We start from the raw sequence: 18,921 nt of genomic DNA, 5'->3' as shown, positions 1-18,921 counted from the left end.
TTTTTCTTCTCCAGACCTATGATTTCCAGCATGGAGGGAAATCCTTCTCAAAGAAACCCTTTCTCCCTATTCAGATCAGCGCCTGTTCTACAATTTACAGTCGTAGGGATTTCTCTGAGGCCTTAACTCATTAAATGACTTATCTATGGCCACACAGCCAGTGTTTGTCAACTTGCCCCAGGTCTTCCTGAATCCAAGTCTAACTTTCTTCCCATTATGCAACACTGCAAATTTATCCAAAATTCAAATGTAGGCTGGGGTAAATCCAAATATTTTAATTAAGGAAACAGGCTTTATTAGACATAGTTCATATTTATTGAAGGTTCATTTCTATTTTAATTTTTAGGGAAGATGTAAGGACTGCCAACGTCATCGCTGCAGAAGCAGTGACCTGCCTGGTGATCGACAGAGAGTAAGTCCATTGTTTTATTCTTGTATCATGTGTTTTGGGGATGTTGTCAGCAGAAGCATCTATTGATGACAATGTTTCACATTTTATGAACAGATATTTGCTGTTTCCTGCCGTGGGAACTCTTTTCACTTTCAAAAGATAATTTAATAATTGAATAGATTCTCCCTTCTCCTGTGGTTACAGTTGAAATCATATCTATAAAGACAAAAAGAAAAAAAAATATTGCCTAACCTCACCCAAAAAGAGTTTGTATTCTACTGTTGAGAAGCAACTCATATGCAGAGAAGTGCAAATATAACCATTGAAGAGGATGGAATAAGAGCAGAAAAAAATAATAATTCGCATCAGAGATGGCACCGATGTTGAGCCTTAAAGGAAGCTGGAAATTGTACAAAGAGGAGATGGGGTGGAAGAGAATACCAGGTAGGGGACAGAGCCCACACAAAGGTAGAAAGATCAGAAATGATGGTGTGCCAAGTTCAGAGAAGAGCAGATGAGTCAGTCTGCCTGGAGTGGAGAATGAGTGAGGAGGAGTTAGATGCAGTAAATCCAGGAAGCTTGGCTGGAGTCAAAGCCAAGCTGCTGAGGTGTTAAGTTTCCATCTCATCCTGATCCAATGAAGAGTCATTGAACTTTCTTGAGCAGAGTTACATGATTAGACATGGCCTTTGGGGAGATTTCTTTTTTATACCTGAATTGAAAATGTTGCTAAGTGGAGAAACTAAAAGCTAGAAGTCCAGTTTTACTATTTCAGCACCATCATACTTTTCTCTCCTAATCTCAGCTCCCTACTGCACAATGAATCATATGCCCAACACAGTCTGTATTTGAGAAGATCACATGACCCCAAAAGAAACATGCTGGGGATATGGTCAATCCTAAATACTGATGGATTTCAGGGGCACTTAAAAGTTCTCTTAATGAAAAGTATTGCCTCATCAATATTTCCATGGCTCTGTTTTCCACTATTATTGGACTTGAATTATGGTCATATGAAATGACTGAAGGAAATGGCCTTGGTTAGCCTGAGGGAGAGCAGACTTAGGAGGGACATGAGGGATCTTCTCAAGTACTGGAAGGGTGGTCAAGTGGTTAGGTAATTAGATTTGTTCAGCTTGGCCCTATTGGGAGGGGTGGAGAGTCAGGAGGGACAAGACAGGTGAGATGGGGGAAAGTTGTAAAGAGGCCAAGAGAGGCTTGATGCTGGGAAAAACTTCCTAACAATTAGTACGATCTCAAAGTGCAATGGCTTGTCTCAGGATCTGGTTAGGCACTCAATCAACAAGCATTTATTAAATGCCTACAATGTACCAGCCATTGTGATAAGCATTAAGGATACCAAGAAAGGCAAAAGAAAGTCTCTGCTCTCAAGGAACTCCTAGGCCAATGGGGAGTCAATGATACTAACAGCTAGGAAATTTTAGCAAGAGAGGTCAGGCAGCTGCTACCCGTGTGTCTGCTTTTCAGGAATTACATAGAAGTGAATCTTACTTAGGAAAAGGGTTGGACTAGATCAACTCAAAGGTCCCTTCCAATTTTGCAAATTCATGGGAAGGTCCAATTCATTGGTTATGAATGGAATAAACAATAAATAGTACAAGTATGTCTCTAAAAAGGTATCTTTCAGGTGTACAGATTATGGAGATACAGCCCTCTTGCCTTATCTCAGGATAGTATGGATTAGCTTACCAAACCAATCAGTTGACTCCTCCTTCTCACTCCTCCTTCAGTGGAAAGAATCACAACATTGACAAGTCCCCAGTGCCTGTGAAGATGACAAGGAAGGTGAGATTGGATAATTGGGCAGCCACTAGGGTCAGAGTAGTTTATTCTTGCCAAGAAAGAAAAGACTGCCTTAATCAAATTATCAACAGGGGCGAGACCTGGCTAACAGTAAGAATTATGGAAGAGTAACTGGATCCAAGGCTGTGATGATTTAGCTGCTGGCTTGCCTGACATGCCAAGAGTTTCTCTTGCATGATGGTAACATTATGCTCCACTTCATTGACTAATGTCTAACAAGAGGATCCTTCTTCTGTCTAGGCATCAAGGAGCTCTGAAATTACTATCAGAAGAACTATATTGGAGTCATGGTATAGATTTAGCGCCAGGAGTGACCTCAAAGTTCAACATCCACTGATTTTATTGTTGAGGAAATTGAAACCCAAGGTCCAACGTAATAAAGATAGGATTTGAACCAAGGTCCTCTGACTCTAAATTCATTGTTCACACTTTACCACTGATATTTAATAGGTTAGTTGGTTGGTAAGCTTTGTGAATTTGAGTGGAGGTGGTGTTTGCGAGAGAAGTGCTAGATTTGTTGTCATAGGTTCTGGATCTAAATCCTGCTGCTTTTTCCTTTAAAACCCTAGAGATGTCACATTACCTCTGTAGGACTCAGTTTCCATATCTGTTAACTGAGGGAGTTGGGCCCGAAAATCAAGTCTTAAGTCCTTTGTATTTTTAAAACTATACTCTATATTCTTGATCATACTTTTAAAAAATTGGAAGAGGCACCAAGCTTTGTCCTTCTTCCGGAAACTGAAAAAAAACTTCGGATACAGAACTGCACCTGGAATTAGCTGTTTCTCTCAAATCTGAATGATGTTGGTTGTAGGGGAGAAATACAGAAAAAAACATGAAAGAGAATGGGTGGCTATGGGATCCCAAAATGTCTTTCTCTACTTTTAAAACAGGACTGAGCAAGCATTGGAATCAAAGAATTTTTTTCTCAGTAACTGCACCACGACGTCCTGTCAAAAGCCTGCTGTATGGTATTTAATTTATGGCCAATTAAAGGAACACTGGGGGCTTAATCCAGTGCAAACAGATGGTAGCCATTAGGGCTGTCAATGGAAGTAGCTTTCTCCTGAAATTTACAAGCAAGGTACCATGTTACATAAGCCAGCCCTTCTGCTTGATCATTCCATGGGGATGAAGAAAGGACATGGTGGTAACTAATCATACTTTTCTACAGTTAAAAAAAATCCTCATTGAGAAAAGGAGAAATACAGAATTGATTTTAGCCTGAGCCTTCTCAGAGGAGCTGGTGTCTTTCTTCTGACTTAATTATGACTCTGATCAGTATCTGTAGTGGTTCTGAAATTAGTAAAAGTAAATTGTCCAAATAGCACTCAAAATTATTCCAGTCTGATAGGCCTACATGTTCTAAAAATTCATTTCTCATCCATGTAATGAACCAATAGGTACCTTTAAAAAGTCCAGTATTGGAAGTCAATAACCTAGAAATATGTTTAAGAATGAAAATTGTTATTTTTGTCATCAATTACAGAGAGACTTTTACCCTTATTTCACATGAAATATTTATAGCACAGGGTTCATTCATTGATCCACATGGTTTTATTTGGTATAAAATCTATGATTTTTCAGCATATTAAAGGTCATTTTGCTCAGTACTTCATTCACATCCTGAAAACAATATAAAAACATTTCTAAAAGAATAAAGACATTCCAGTGCGTATGCGTGTGTGTGTGTGTGTGTGTGTGTTTTAAGATGCTATACTTAGTGTAACCAGTCCTGTCAAATAAGGAAGTAAAACCACATGACTCCTAAGACTACAAATATATGATGTTCTAAAACAAAAGCAATCAAACCAATGATAAATATGATCAAAACAAAACTCTATTTAAGTTCTCCAATTGCTTGGAAACCTCATGGATTGGAATATACCCTCTAACAATACAGATCTCAATCCAGCCCAGAACAGATCTTTTCCATGCATTCCCATCTGTTTATCACAGGGTGTCTACACAGCATACAGGGATGTCTTATTTTCTCTTACTATTGTGAAGATACTGTACAATAGGATATCAGAGTTAAAAATAGAATTAGCTTTAGATGCCTGAAATTATTTTAATTTATTTTATAGACATATTAATTTTAATCACAAATGTTCTTTTGGTTTTCACCCTCTGTCCTGATTATTTTTCTTGCATTTAAAAAATGTTGTCACTATAACTAGGGAAACTAGATGGTTCAGTGGATAGAGTTCCAGATCTAGAGTCAACCAGACTCATCTTCTTGAGGTTAAATCTGACCTCAGACACTTAGTAGCTGGATGACCCTGGGCCAGTCACTTACTCATGTTTGCCTCAATTTCCTCATCTGTAAAATGAGCTGAAGAAGAAAATGGCGAACTACTCCCATATCTTTGCCAAAAAAAGAAAACCCAAATGGGTTAACAAAGAGTCATACATGACTGAAACTGACTAACTAACCACAACAATTCCTAATTACTCTTATTCCCTTCCTGTCACTTTAACTAAATCTCCTGATTTAATAATTTAATAAGCTCCTTTAAAATGACCAGGGAGAGAGTAGGTTTCCTCCAAAAGTTGGAGCTAGATATTTTCTTCTTGGCAGTTTCTAGAATAGCTTGTAGGTCAAGTACAGATTAGATTCCATGGCCTTTGAACTCTCTTCCAAGCTTTGATATCTTGGGGTTCTGTAAGTCTTCTTTTATCAATAACAAATACTTTTAGAGCCTAAATAAGACAAAGATTCTCCTGAGATGCTGGGAGATCCTGGTCTGTGGGGCAGAAGGAAGCCCTGGTTTTGCACAGAGCTTTGCTCTTGAACATGGGCACTGGGTAAGTAAGATGTGGTTCTAATTTCTTTGCAAATAGATGCCATCCTCAATGTTTTTAATGTCTCAGTTATCCTGGACCGCCCCCCCCCCCCAAACAAACTAATTCCCAGAGAGGTAAGCTTACTTGTTCAGTACCACAAAGATAATAAGTAATAGAGGTGGATAAACCAGGGTTGCTGACCTAATAGAGCAATTAGGGGGGTAAGATATAAGTATCACTATTCTAGCTCTCCAGCAACATTTAGCCCAGATATCAAAATATAACGTCTCTAAGGGACCTTCATAGCCACTTGGTTTCCAAGAAGACTTTCTATTGTCTGCCCCTTAAAATCCACTCACTCACGTATTCATTATTCACCAAGTATTTCTTAAGCATTCCATGTGTGCAGACTACAAGATCTGTGGAGGGTGAAGATGCAGTTGAGGCAGGGTTTCAGTGTCAAAAAAAAAAAAAAAACCAAAACCTTAATTTATCACAATTTAGACAATGTCAGTAAAAAGCTGTACTCCATATTTTCTAACAAGCCAAGTCAGGGCAGAAAGAGGCATGAATTGGCACACATCAAAATGTGGGTTTATAGGGCAAGTGGTCTTCTAAACATGAACTATTTCCCATAGGTATCTATAGTAGATAGGAAACATATACTCATGAGGGATATGATAGGGTCATGTCTGCCAACTTCTGACTCTGTGGGCAGGTTGTTTTATTTCTGAGTAGGAGAGACAGAGATTATCCAATCTGATAGTCTTTCACTGTCCTTGAATGTTTAAGACTGGGAAGCCTTTGTCTGTTAATTAGTCTTTCATAAGAATTGAGTACAGAACAGCAAAACATTGGGTTTAGATGTAACTTTTCTTTTAACATCGAAATGGAAAATTACATTTTACAATGGGTAGAGTAGGGTTAGAATAAAATAAAATGCCATTACTCATGTCAAGAAAAGGGAAACTATGATAACCCCCTCTTCATTCTATGAAAAGGTAATATCATAGATTTAGAGAAGGAAATTAAGGTCCAAGCTTCTCATTTAATAGATGAGGAAACTAATTCCCAGAGAGGTAAACTTACTTGTTCAGTATCACACAGATAGTAAGTAACAGAGACAGATAAGTCAAAGGAAAACAGCTAAGGGGTAAGATATAAGTACCAATAGCTAGAACATGCATTAGCAAAGTACCTAATAAAGTTCTATGAAGAGTCTATGGAGGAAACATAACTGTCAATAACGTGTTGATGGTGATGGGTGAGGCAAGGACCAAGGCAAGCATATGAACCCTTGGTCCTTTCTGCAATTGTTCTTCAAATCATGAAGTTCCTTACGTGGAGAACTCATTGTCACTACACCTCACATCACCAACTCTGGACTCTAAGGTGTCCCAGAATGCCAAGAACTCTTCAGAGAGGTTTTTAAATAGAGCTGAGAGAGCCAATGGCCAAATCCACTTAGGGAAAAAACCTTTTCTTGATTCTTAATTCAATTTTCCATACTCCCAATCAGCCCTTAGCAAATGCAGAGTTCATTTTGGATGCATTAACTCTGTCCTCTTTCAATAACCATCCCTCTTTCATTCAACCCAAGCCTGATTTGGATTTCACTTTCTTACCATTGTGCTCTCAGTAATTAATTCTCACTACAGTGTCAGTCAGTAGGGGATTGATTGTCCATTACCAAGGACGTTTCTATTTTAATCTGTTTAATTAATTTCTGCTTTAATCAATTTAAACTCATAAGATCATAGATAGAATACACCTAAAAATATATAGTCTAAGTATTCCCTTTTTATAGATGTGGAAACTGAGGCCCAAAGAGAAGCAACTTGCTGTAAGTACCATTCTTGGATTCAAACCCAATTTTTTTATGTCTAAATCCAGTCTTTTTTTCATAACAAGCCATTGCCTTACACCATGCATTTTAAGACCTAAAGGAATGATTTTCCCACATCAACATTTTACCCATGGTCAGGTAGCAGATGAGACATGTTTGGACTTTCTAAGTGGACTTTAGATGATGCCTCCCAGCAACAACCTACCTATTCCATCAACTCACAAGAATACCTTTGTACATGGTGGTCTTCTGTGATATTGCAGATGGGGACATGACATGGGGAAAGAGATTTAAAGATTGACCCAAGTGTCTGAAGAGACTTAACATAGGAATGGCAGCACCATGACTGGCTTCCTACTGGAAGCCTGCTTTTCCAGCCTCTGTTTCATCTCCTTCTCAAAGACCTTGAATCCCCAGGCTAGATTTTCCTCTTCTGGAAGCAAATCACAGACTCTTTTCTTCCTAGGTTTCCTTTTTCCATTCTTCTATCCCTTGTGTATTCCTCTTTTTATAATTTTCTATTTCCACTTCCAGAAAACACAGCATGGAATAGTGGTAAGAACAGTAGGATTGGAGTCAGAGAACCAGGGTTCACATCCCAGCTCTGAAGATGATTCACTGTCTGACTTTGTGCTTGACTCTACCAATGTGTGTTCAAGTTCCTATAGGCATTATCAATGACACAATCCAACCTGTGCACTCTTGCTCATTCTCTATGAATCTTAACTATACCCTCTGTAGAGGTCCCAACAAGGGGTCCTGACAATAATGTAAGAGACTTCCTTAATTTCTTTGGGCATCTCAAGGATAACAAGGGATCTGAACATGGCTTATCCATCCCCCTTTATCCCTTCTCACCATAGGACTAGCCCAATTTGCATTTATTTCCCCCCATTCCTCATGTATTCATTTTTTAATCTTTCTTTAATCAACAAAAATTGATTTTCTCTCCCTGGCGACCTCCCTGCACAAACATACACATACACAAATAGTTATTTGATGAAGGCACTAACCACAATCCTCCTTTGTCATTTCTTTGTGTCGAGACTTGCTCACATCTTCCCTGTGGCTTTCCGTTGCTCTTGGGGGGATTATGACTTTTCAGTTTCTCATGTTCAGTTGCATTCCATGAAGGCATCTCTGGACATGAATTCCTTTTGTATTCTCCATAAAGGGAGTTAAACTAACCATTCTCTAAGGTCCTGTTCAGCTCTCAATCCTACAAAGACTCTTTGAGGGTTTCCAGATACTTTGGAGCAAGTACCTTATCAATTGGGGGCAGTTGGGATTAATGCAACATTTGTCAGTTTCAACCTCTTCTCCAGCCTAAGTAGCTTTTCTTTTATCTCATTTTGCAGAATAAAATATGAGGAAATGTTAAGGGTATTGGCTGGCTGATCGCTAAAAAACTGAATGGTCTTGTGTATTTTGGAATGAGCTATGATTCGTTTTAGACTCATCATTTTAAGAAAATGTCTATAAATTGGCGTATTGTTCAAAGTGTTAATATGGAAATGTAAAAAATCCAAGAAAAAGATTTTCTAAAGGTCCATTGCAAGGATGGAAACTCCAGTGAGCAAGGATCTGAGAAAGGTCCTTTTATATTTGATTAACCTAAAAGAGAAGGATGAGAAATGGAGGGACAACTATAAAGTCTTTCATCCCTGGTTTGAATTCAAGGATATCCTAGGGAGAGGCAGAATAGAAGCCACCTCTGAGGGATGACTTGATAGGAAGCCCAAATTCCCTCTCCTTTTGCTGATCATATTATGCAACTCCAATGTTGGTGCTTTGGGGATTTAGCAAAGTATCACTCAAATAATTGATCCTAAAGGAACTCATCATCTTGTTGCATGTGAGCTCCTTAAAGGAAGAAATTATCTCACCTTTGAAAATTTGTTATCTGCCGCTCCTAGTGCATGTTGTGGAACAGAGTAGACAGTTGATACGTGTATTGTTTTTAATTTCTTTTTGATTTGTAGTTTTAAAATGTACAAACACAAACCTAATACACAAAGGAAAAAATATAAAATGAAACAATGAAGTTCTATTTTCTAGTTTTTGAAAGCATATTCAGTTTAATTGGATCATAATGGAAAAGTATCCTATGTATTGGTGTTTCCATCTAAACTTTTTTCTTTCAGAAGGTTTTTGTTTTGCTGGTACTCTTTTTGTTTTTTTAAGAAATGGTTGTTAATGGATTAATTGATTGATCTTACCCTTTCAATAAAATGTAAGCCCTCTTGAGGAGAAGAACTAAATGTAGTCTTGTTTTTCCTAGAAGCTATCACCATGATCTACATATAGCAGATGCTTGAGAAATGCTTACTGGATTGTATAATCAAATTGGTTGATAATGTAGCCCCAATTTCTAACCGTAAGAACGAATGCATAGCTCAGAGACAGTGGACTAAAGGGTTACTGAGTAAAAAGATCTTGAGCCTGATCATAGGATCATTGAACTTCATCTTGAAGGGCCCTCAGAGGCCGTCCAATTGAATCCCCTTACTTTATGGATGAGGAAACTGAGGCCCAGGAATGTTGAGGGATTTTTCCCAAGTCCCACATATAGTAAATGGTAGAAGTAGGATCTGAACTTATATCTTCTGTATTCAGAATCAGTGCTCATGGTAGGAGCAATAACCAAATTCTTCCCTCTTTCATCATAGGATAGTTTTTCCTTGAGAGATATTGAGACCATCTTGAAGTCTTGGTTGACTCAAATTAAACAATCAGCTTGTTTATGTCACGGCCTGGTCACCTGTGTACAAAGCCACCAACAGGAGCCCCTAGTGTGATCAGATGCTTGATTGGTGGGTCACAATGGGCATCCATTACAGGAGCTTCACTCAGATAAATCAGTGTCGATAAATTCAATGCCAGTCCTTCCTTCTTCTGCCAAACTTAAGGAAATTTCTTTTTATTAACTATTGAATGACCTACAATTATCACCTTGTTTCCAACGTGGAACCTAAGTTACCAGATAACTGACCTGAGTTAAACTTAACCCAGAACATTTGGCAAAGACTTGAAAATGGTAAGAAACAAAAATACATTTTAAAGAAAATGTATGTAGGAGACAGGAATTAGAATACTGCCCCTACTACATCATCCTTTCCCAGATCAACACTTGTAAATGATGTGAAAATGCATTAATCCCCTATAGCAACATTTATTAAGCACTTACTATTTACAAGGCATAGTACTAGACACTGGGGTATACAGATGAGAAAAACTACAGTACCTGTGCCTTAGTGAGCTTATATTCCTCTGCAGTAGAGAAAGCAACATGTACTCAGATAAGTAGGATCCAAGACAGTGTGTAATAAGAGAGAAGACAGGAACCACCTAAGGCCTTCTAGGGAACTTTGAGTAAACATTTTAAACTGAGAGACTGCTCAAATGAGAACACATTGTACCTGGGGGTGGTCAGTTCCGCTTGCCTGATGGCCTTCCAGTAGAGTATGGAAGACAACTTGTCAAGTGCATTGTCATGGGCATACTTTTCTGGGTATGATTTAGGCTGGTTGAGTGCCAAGGTCCTTTCCAAATCCAAGATCCTATGATTCTTTGATTCTCTGATGTCTCAGAGGAGAAGAACCAGTTTCTGGGGTTTTTTTCTCCCATCAGAAGATGAATATGCCCCAGTTGGCCAAGGTCTTTGTGGAGCTGAGTCTGCCTCTCACTTGTCATAAGTAGAAGAGAGTCTGCAAGTGCATTATTCATAAGAAGGTACCAAAGTGAGTCCAGATTTCAATTTAATTCTGAAATGTGAACCTAGAGGGAAAGGTGGTGCAAAGGCAGGCTTCCAGCAGGATTTTAACACTGCTTGAAAATCCGCAGTGGAGTTCTCGGGCCCCAAGGTTGGAGGCTGCTTTGTAGATTGCTCTCAGACTTCCTGGTAGAGTTAAGTGGCTTTGCTTGCTTTGGCAGACACACTTCCCTGGTGAGTCAATCATTACAGGCCCAACCGGGCCTTAGAGAGCTAAAACTTTCCACTTTCCAATTAATATGCCTTATGATTCCTCTCTCTTTTGAAACTGATATCATAAACCCCAGAAATGAGGAGCCTGGATATTTGTTAACTGAATGGGACCTCAGACAGAAAACAAGTTTTATCTCAAATGGAGAAAGCTCAAGGATGTAATAATTTGCATGAAATACGTGGGAAATATTTTCTTGTGTACCCTGTGCTCCATAATTCTAGCACTTTGAAAACGAGCCTTCCTTCTAGAACTAAGAACTTCCTTGGGACTTTAAGTTTACACAGAACTGGAGAAGGTGGACAAATGAGTGTGTGTTTCAAAACTGAGGACAGCTCCAGGTCACCAAACCAGTGTAGAGGAAGTCGACTTGATCTAAGCAGAGCAACTCTTGGTCTACATAATCAAGGTAGAATATTCTGGTCCAAGGAACAAAGAAAGAAGTGGATCATGGAGCTGGAATTATATGTTCATTGATTATTCTAACAGAAATTTAGAGCTCAGGTTCAGACAAACCAGAGTCAGGAAGGTATTTCATACCCTAAAGACTTGATTCTGTGTAGAGGGAAGAAGAATGAATGCATCGAGGTAAACCATTTCATAAATATAGGAAGGGGCAAAGAGGAACAGCTATATCTAGCTAGCATATCAGAGAGAGAGAGATAGAGAAATAGAGAGGCAGAGATGGAGACAGAGAGACAGAAGTGGAGAGACAGAGATGGAGAGAGAGACAGAGAGATGAAGAAAGGCAGGAGAGATGGGGGAGGAAGGAGAAGAAAACAAGAAGGGGGGAGAAGACAGAGACAGAGAGAAACAAAAATACAGAGACACAGAGAGACAGAAAGAGAGAGGCAGACAGTTATCACACCATACTGCCGTCTTTGATATATAAGGCTAGATATTCGACCCCTGATCTCATTGGCATAGGTGAACTCCCTTTAAGATCCAACTTGGCATCTGCCCTGTGGTTGTCATCTTAGAGAGTTTCTTAGGGAACTGAGTTTAAGTGACTTGTAGAAGGTCATCAAGTAAATATGCATCATGGAAGACTTGCTCCCTGGACTTGTGGGCTCTGCATATAGTGCTCTCTCCTCTCTGCCATACTGTGTAAGTACATATCTATCTGACCTGATCTTCTGTGTGTGTGCATGTGGTATATGTGTGTGCACATGTGTACGTACATATACTCTCCCATGTGTGTGGTTTCTTCCTATTAGACCAGAAGTGCCGAGGATAAAGACTGACTTTTCTTTTTGCTTTTATACCCCAGCCCTAGGGCACTTCTTGACATACAATAAGTGATTAATAAATGTTCGCATTCATGTACGTCAGAGAAAGCAACACAGGGGATTGAGCATCAGCCTCGGAGTTAGGAAAGCTGGGTTCAAGTCCTACTTCAGACACATGCTGGTTATGTGATTATATGACCCTGGATGAGTTATTTAACCTTTATGTGCCCCAGGCAAGTCTCTAAGACTATAAATTGTGGATGTTTCCTATAAATATTGGGGGACCGAATTTCTGCGCTTCTCCACATTAATAAAAGGTTAGGTCCAGACCAAAACAGATAATGCAAGTGAGCAGGGTATCCCACAAATATGCCATCATGGCGGTACGCATGCATGCACCACACATGAGCATGCATATTTGGAAGGGATGGAAGACGGAACTAAGATAAAGATAAGTATATGATGTAAAAGAAGTCCAGAAAGTGCCATTATGAATTGATGAATGAAGCATTATTAAATACCCACTTTGTACAAAGCACAGTGCTAAGCACTGGTGACACAAACAGAAAAGTCAGACAGTCCCTGCCCTCAGGGAGCTCACATTTTAACTGAAGAGACAACACATAAAGGGGTTTGAGTTGCAAGTCAGATGGAAAGATCCCATGGTCCTTAGGGCACAGCAGCAAATCATATGGGAATGACTTTTCTTTAATGTTATTTTCACTGAAAAAAATTGTAGGATTTTGCATAGCCAAGGACTTTGATGGGGAGAACTTTCTTTTCTGATTTTGAAGGGGCCATGGCTACAGCCCCTGCAAGAGCAGGGGCCATGCTACATTTCCACAGAGGCTCCTTTCCCAGGATGATGACTGAGTTCACTGTGCTAGGAACATGGTGATTCCCAAGGTTCATGGGCTCAGGGTCCCGAGTTGTCTTCACTGGGGGATGAGACCTGAAGGGAGATGATAATCAAGATAGTGGTGGTTTGGCCTGCCTGGCCCCCCTCCCTCTCTCCTCTCCCTCAGAGGGCCTTGCAGCTTCAGCTAGCCAGGTTTGCCTGCCTCATAGTATTTGAAGCCTTTCTGCAGAGTGAAGAATAAATTCAATGAGGAGTTGATTTTGTCCAGGAAGACTTGGGTTTGAATCCTACCTCTGATATCTACTGTGTGGCTGCCTCAGTTTCCTCATTTGCAAAATGGGAGTGACAATGTCTTTTTCATAGGGTTTCTATAAGAATAAAAAAATATATGGAAAGTGCTTTGCAAACTTTAGAAGCATTATACAAATGATAGCTATTAAAATAATGCTGATGATGTGTTTGAAGAATAATGCTGAAAAAGTGGGCATATAGAATCAAGAAGAATGGAAAAGTGATTCATTTTATAGCAGCTGTAGCAGGAAACCTGATCAGAAGATTTCACCTGTCCATGTAATGATTCTGAAGATTTACACGATGCTTACATAACATGGTGGGATGCTCAATCATTTAAATTAATCCATCAAGAAGCCCTTATTAATGGAATAATTAGTCCTAGAGCTCGGCCCCAAAGATTTGAAGGCAAAGTTAAGCTGTCCTTGCCTGAGACATTCACATTCTATAGGAGGAGACAACATAGGCCCAAAGACACTGAGGAGTAAACCATCTCGTCTCACATCAATGCCACCACACAGTTGTTTTAGTCATGATAACCAACATTTACATGGAAGTTAAAAGTCAGCAAAGTGTTTCCTCTTCCTTATCTCATTGGATCTTCACATTTATTTGAATGCAAAATGTACACTTGCCAAAAACACTATTTTATGGAGAACTCACATGGGGCAGGTGATCTTATGGTGGTCAGAAGAGGCGATACAAGGACACTCTCAAGGTCTCTCTCAAGAACTTTGGATTTGTCCCCAATTGATAAATGGTCAAAGGATATGAACAGGCAATTTTCAGAGGAAGAAATTAAAGCTATCTATAATCATATGAAAAAATGCTCTAAATCACTATTGATTAGAGAGATGCAAATCAAAACAACTCTGAGGTACCACATCACACCTATAAGATTGGCAAACATGACAGAACAAGAAAATGATAAATGCTGGAGAGGATGTGGGAAAGTTGGAACACTAATTCATTGTTGGTGGAGCTGCGAGCGCATCCAACCATTCTGGAGAGCAATTTGGAACTATGCCCAAAGGGCTACAAAAATGTGCATACCCTTTGACCCAGCAATATCGCTACTAGGACTATATCCCCAAGAGATCATAAAAATGGGAAAGGGTCCCACATGTACAAAAATATTTATAGCAGCACTCTATGTAGTTGCCAAAAACTGGAAGTCAAGGGGATGTCCATCAATTGGGGAATGGCTGAATAAATTATGGTATATGAATGTAATGGAGTACTATTGTGCCATAAGAAATGATGAACAAGAAGACTTCAGAGAGGCCTGGAAGGACTTATATGACATGATGCTGAGTGAAAGGAGCAGAACCAGGAGAACTTTATGCACAGCAACAACCACAGTGTGTGAGAGTTTTTTCTGGTAGACTTAGATTTGTGTAATAACACAAGAACTTCTTACCAAAAAAAAAAAAAATCCCAATGGAGGATCTCAAGGCAAAATGCCTGCCACACTCAGAGAGAGAAATATGGAAGTCACTCACATATTGTAGCAGATCATGTTTGTGTATGTGTATGTGTTTGTGTATCATGATCTGATTTGTTATACGATTTCTTTCATTTATCTTAGTCTGACTACATAGCATGACTATAGTGAAAATATACTCAATAGGAAAGTATATGTAGAATCTATACAGAATTGTATGCAGTCGTGGGGAGGGAGGGGGGGAGTGGGGGGTAGGTGAGGGGGATAAAATCACAATTGTATGGCAGTGATTGTTAAACATTACAAAATAAAAAAAAAAGTCAAAAAAAAAAAAGAACTTTGGATTTGACTGTGCAACATGGGAGACACTGGCACAGGACTGCTCAGCATGGCATGCCCACATCAGAAAGGGTGTTGTGCTCTATGAGCAAAGCAGAATTGAAACAGCACAAAGTAAATGTAGGATGCGCAAATTTGGAATATGCACTCCAAATATTCACATGGACTATCTGTGCCCGGACTATCTGTGTGGTAGAGCATTCTGAGCTCATATTGGTCCGATCACCCACAGTCAGATGCACTGAAACTTCACTTTATCATCGTGACATCATTTTGGTTCTCTTTGAAAACGAAAGATAACCACCACCACCACCATCACAGGATCTTCACAACAACATTGATCCAAATACTTAGGGTTTTATTATTCTCTTTTACAATTGAACAAACTAAGAACCAGAGAGGCTATGTTATTTGCCTGGGGTCACACAGCTAATAAGTGCCAGAGGCAGACCTGGGTCTTCCAGACAAGTTGAATATCATATTTGCTACATTACCCATAACTCTATCCACTATGCTCTGTTGCCTAATGAGTAAGTTTTACTGGAGTAAGACAGTGCAACAAAAAATTAAATTCAAATACTCAGATGTTTCTATGGGCTTATTAATTCTGGAGTTCCTTCCAATTATGGAGACTACAAACTATCCAACCATGGCTGCCCATCTAATGTCACTATCATCTATATGCTAACAAAGTTTGCCACAAGGCGTCCGCCCAATATGCCAGAGGTCTTCCTTGATTTCTCTAGACATGGTGAAATAGTACTGTCCAGTGAGCACTGTGCCTTTTGTCCCTCATACTCACTGTCCATTTCTCAGATGACACTCTCCATTCCTCTTCCTCTTTGGATCTCCTCATTGTTTATGGACTTTTCATGCCTCAGAGTTAAACTAGAAACACTGAATCCTGCTACAAATATCCTTGTATTTAGCCACTCTTACTGACTTATGTTTAGCTCCTCTCTCAAGCCAAAGACATTCCCACTTCCCCTCTACCCCATCATCTGAATTCTGTAGCCAGAGACACCATCAAGACTTCTGACCTCTGCATACAGAAAAATCAACAAAGGGTATGATAGCCACAAAGATGGAGATGGAATGACATGAGGATTGATAGGTTAGAGGAAATGAGCAAGATACCTCCCCCTATTCCCATTCAGTCTGTATGCCAAAGAAATGGCATTTTTTTTTTGTGGTGAGAACAAATGTTATAGATCTCTGCAACAATCTACATTCCTCTGGTAAACAAAGGAAGATATCTTCTTTATATTTGCATTCTGGAAACCAAAACCATGATCATGCCATTGTGTAAGCCTCATGTAAATTACCAACAGCACTTCAGCAGTGGGGAAATACCATCTAAATTGCCTTGAATGTTTCTTGATTTACATATACCACTTTTCCTACAGTATGTTAGTGGAAACATGGGTATCAATAAAAAGATAGAACTGTGACAGAATAAGTGTGAGATACAGAGTTTCTGGGTAATTAATCATTTTATTAATCATCGTGAGTGGGTAATTAATAAAAGGGTCAGTAACACTTTTTGAATGCCTGTTAAATAGTAATGCACTAATCACTGACTTAATCAAGAAGTGAATTATGGATTGAGCACAGGAGGGAGAAAACACAACCTCAGGAGCTAAAGTCAGCATGATTCTTCATTTGTGTTACTCAAGTTAGAAAATGTTCCTGATCATTTAACCTCTTGGGTTTGCTGCCTGGTTGAAGACTCTATTTTGAATAAAGCAGTGTGAAGTAGTTAACAGAACCCTGTACCTGAAGTCAAGAAGAGGGCTGTGAATCCTTCATCTGACACTTACTGAGTGAACACGGACAAGTTTCTTCCCCTCTACAAGCTAAATTTCCTCTTCTCTAAAATGGGGATGATAATAATGCCTACTTCATCAGGTTGTTTTGAGGCTTAAATCAGAAAATGAACATAAAGTACTTTATAGAACTTCAAAGTGTTATAGAAATATTAGGTGGTTCTTTGCTATCCAGATGGTCATAACTACAAAGAGCGGCTTGAGATCAGAAGGATTTTGGGGGTAGGGGAAGATTTTAGAGAATAAACTAAAGTCATCTTTTCTTCCAATACTTAGAAGGTATTAGGAATAGTCAAATAATGCCAGGAAATAGTCTGAAATAGACCCCAGAAACCTGTCTCTGTTGTAACATGTTCTGTCTTCATAAGCTCTAATTCTCAGTCCATTCTAATAGCTAGTGACTTTCATAAAAATCATCTTTTCCAGCCCTTTTTGTTTCTACCACATTTCTTCAGGGGCAATAATTAGGACATGGTCCTGAGAAGAATAGATTGGTCACAGTGAAAGCTAGATCTGCATTTTGATCCTTCATTTAGACTTTCTTCCTTTTGTATTAATTTGGGTTAAGTTTGAGTGAAATTTATTTTTGGCCCCTGTTATATGATCTTGTGTGTGTGTGTGCGTTTGCCCTTCATTGCCGAAGAAGACCATGCCATCAGAGAAATAATGACCTGACTTGCACTTGACTTTGTTTTGAGTGAGGGAGGGCTGTGCAGCTCACCAGCCTCACTTCTCCTCCAGAGTCATCTGAGTACAGTGACCAGATATTCATCAGGATTACTGGAGATGACCCAGGATGAGGCAATTGGGGTTAAGTGACTTGCCCAAGGTCACACAGCTAGTGAGTGTCAAGTGTCTGAGGTGAGATTTGAGCTCAGGTCCTCCTGACTCCTGCACTGGTGCTCTATCCACTGCACCACCTAGCTGCCCCAATATGATCCTAAGCACTGAATGAAACTGACAAATAGAAATATTATAGCTGATGGGTGGTGATCAAATTTTACCATCTTTTCTGTGGTACAAATATGGCAACTCCACTCGTGTATGCCTCCTGCCTAGAATGGTTCTTCTTCTTACCACCTCCTCTTCCTGGCTTCCCTTGCTTAATTCAAGACCCAGCTCAGAGCTCACCTTATACAGGATGCTTTTCCTGTTCTCATTACCTTCCCTTCCACTAGTTTTTTCCCTCTGAGATGAAATCCCATTTATTAATATTATCATTATTGTCATTATCATTACAACTTGCTCTTATATAGAACTGTAGGTTTTGCCAAGCATTTCATGAATATTATCTCATTTGATCCTCACAAGAACCCTTTACGGCGGAAGCTATTATTCTCTTCATTTTTTACATTTGAGGAAACTGAGGAAGATAGAAGTTAAGTAACTTGCCCGGGGTACAATGCTAATAAATGTCTGAGGAGGGATTCGAACTCAGGTCTCTAGGTCCAGTACTTTATCCACTGCACCTCCTTGTCCTTGTCTACATCTTATACGTACGTAGTTGTTTACATATTGTCTTCTCAGTTAGACTGGGAGTTCCTTGAGGAAAAGGACCATGATTTTGCCCTTCTTTGTCTCTCTAGCACATAGCATAGTAGCTGATATATACAGTAGGTGCTTAATACATACTTGCTGACTTACTAAAACTGTAGCTTCTGTTGGTTGATTGGTTGTCATGGTAAAAATGGAACCAAAAACAATCTTTGAATTAAAAGATTAGTCTTCCGGAAAGGGGGGAGGGGAAGTTTGGAGACTATAATTTAATTTTAATTGTTTAAAAAGAGAGAGTCTTCTGATTAAATATGATGCTGTCATTGTGATCACAATCAGGCATATTTGAAAAATTACCTTTCTTGGCAAAGCAGAGTTTTGTTTTTTGGGGTTTTTTTGGTCCATGGAAATGATTGGTGGAAATAGTCATATAAAATTCTCTATTTTGTCGCTATTTTAAGTCTTCTCAGCTCTTGAGAGCTTGAGCAGAGTGTGCTGAAACCCATCTCTAGTGTGTGTCTGAGAAGAACAGGTCAGCCAAGTGTGATGGAGTTGCTACATCGATCCTGGCATGGAGAATTGGATTTAAGGACTGTCTACGGGCATTT

General features: G+C 39.3%; 1 protein-coding gene and 1 long non-coding RNA gene across 3 annotated transcripts in view; one reads left to right on the top strand and one right to left on the bottom strand.

The window, feature by feature from the left end:
• The window catches only part of PRKG1 (protein kinase cGMP-dependent 1), a 1,294,615-nt gene that overhangs the window by 1,113,217 nt on the left and 162,477 nt on the right, over positions 1-18,921 (top strand). For both annotated transcript variants that reach the window (XM_072628923.1, XM_072628924.1), the window contains one exon: positions 347-412. In XM_072628923.1, coding sequence (XP_072485024.1) covers positions 347-412 — 66 coding nt within the window. The remainder of the gene's footprint in view (positions 1-346; positions 413-18,921) is intronic.
• LOC140517563 (uncharacterized) lies at positions 298-18,495 on the bottom strand. The gene is made up of 3 exons (XR_011971637.1): positions 18,464-18,495; positions 2,102-2,177; positions 298-607 (listed from the first exon to the last, which is right to left on the bottom strand). It is a non-coding gene; the product is annotated as an uncharacterized lncRNA (long non-coding RNA).

The sequence above is a fragment of the Notamacropus eugenii genome, chromosome 1 (genome assembly GCF_028372415.1).
Source record: "Notamacropus eugenii isolate mMacEug1 chromosome 1, mMacEug1.pri_v2, whole genome shotgun sequence".
Classification (NCBI taxonomy): domain Eukaryota; kingdom Metazoa; phylum Chordata; class Mammalia; order Diprotodontia; family Macropodidae; genus Notamacropus; species Notamacropus eugenii.
Note: the sequence above shows the minus strand (reverse complement) of the source record. Positions and strands in the feature narration are given on the sequence as shown.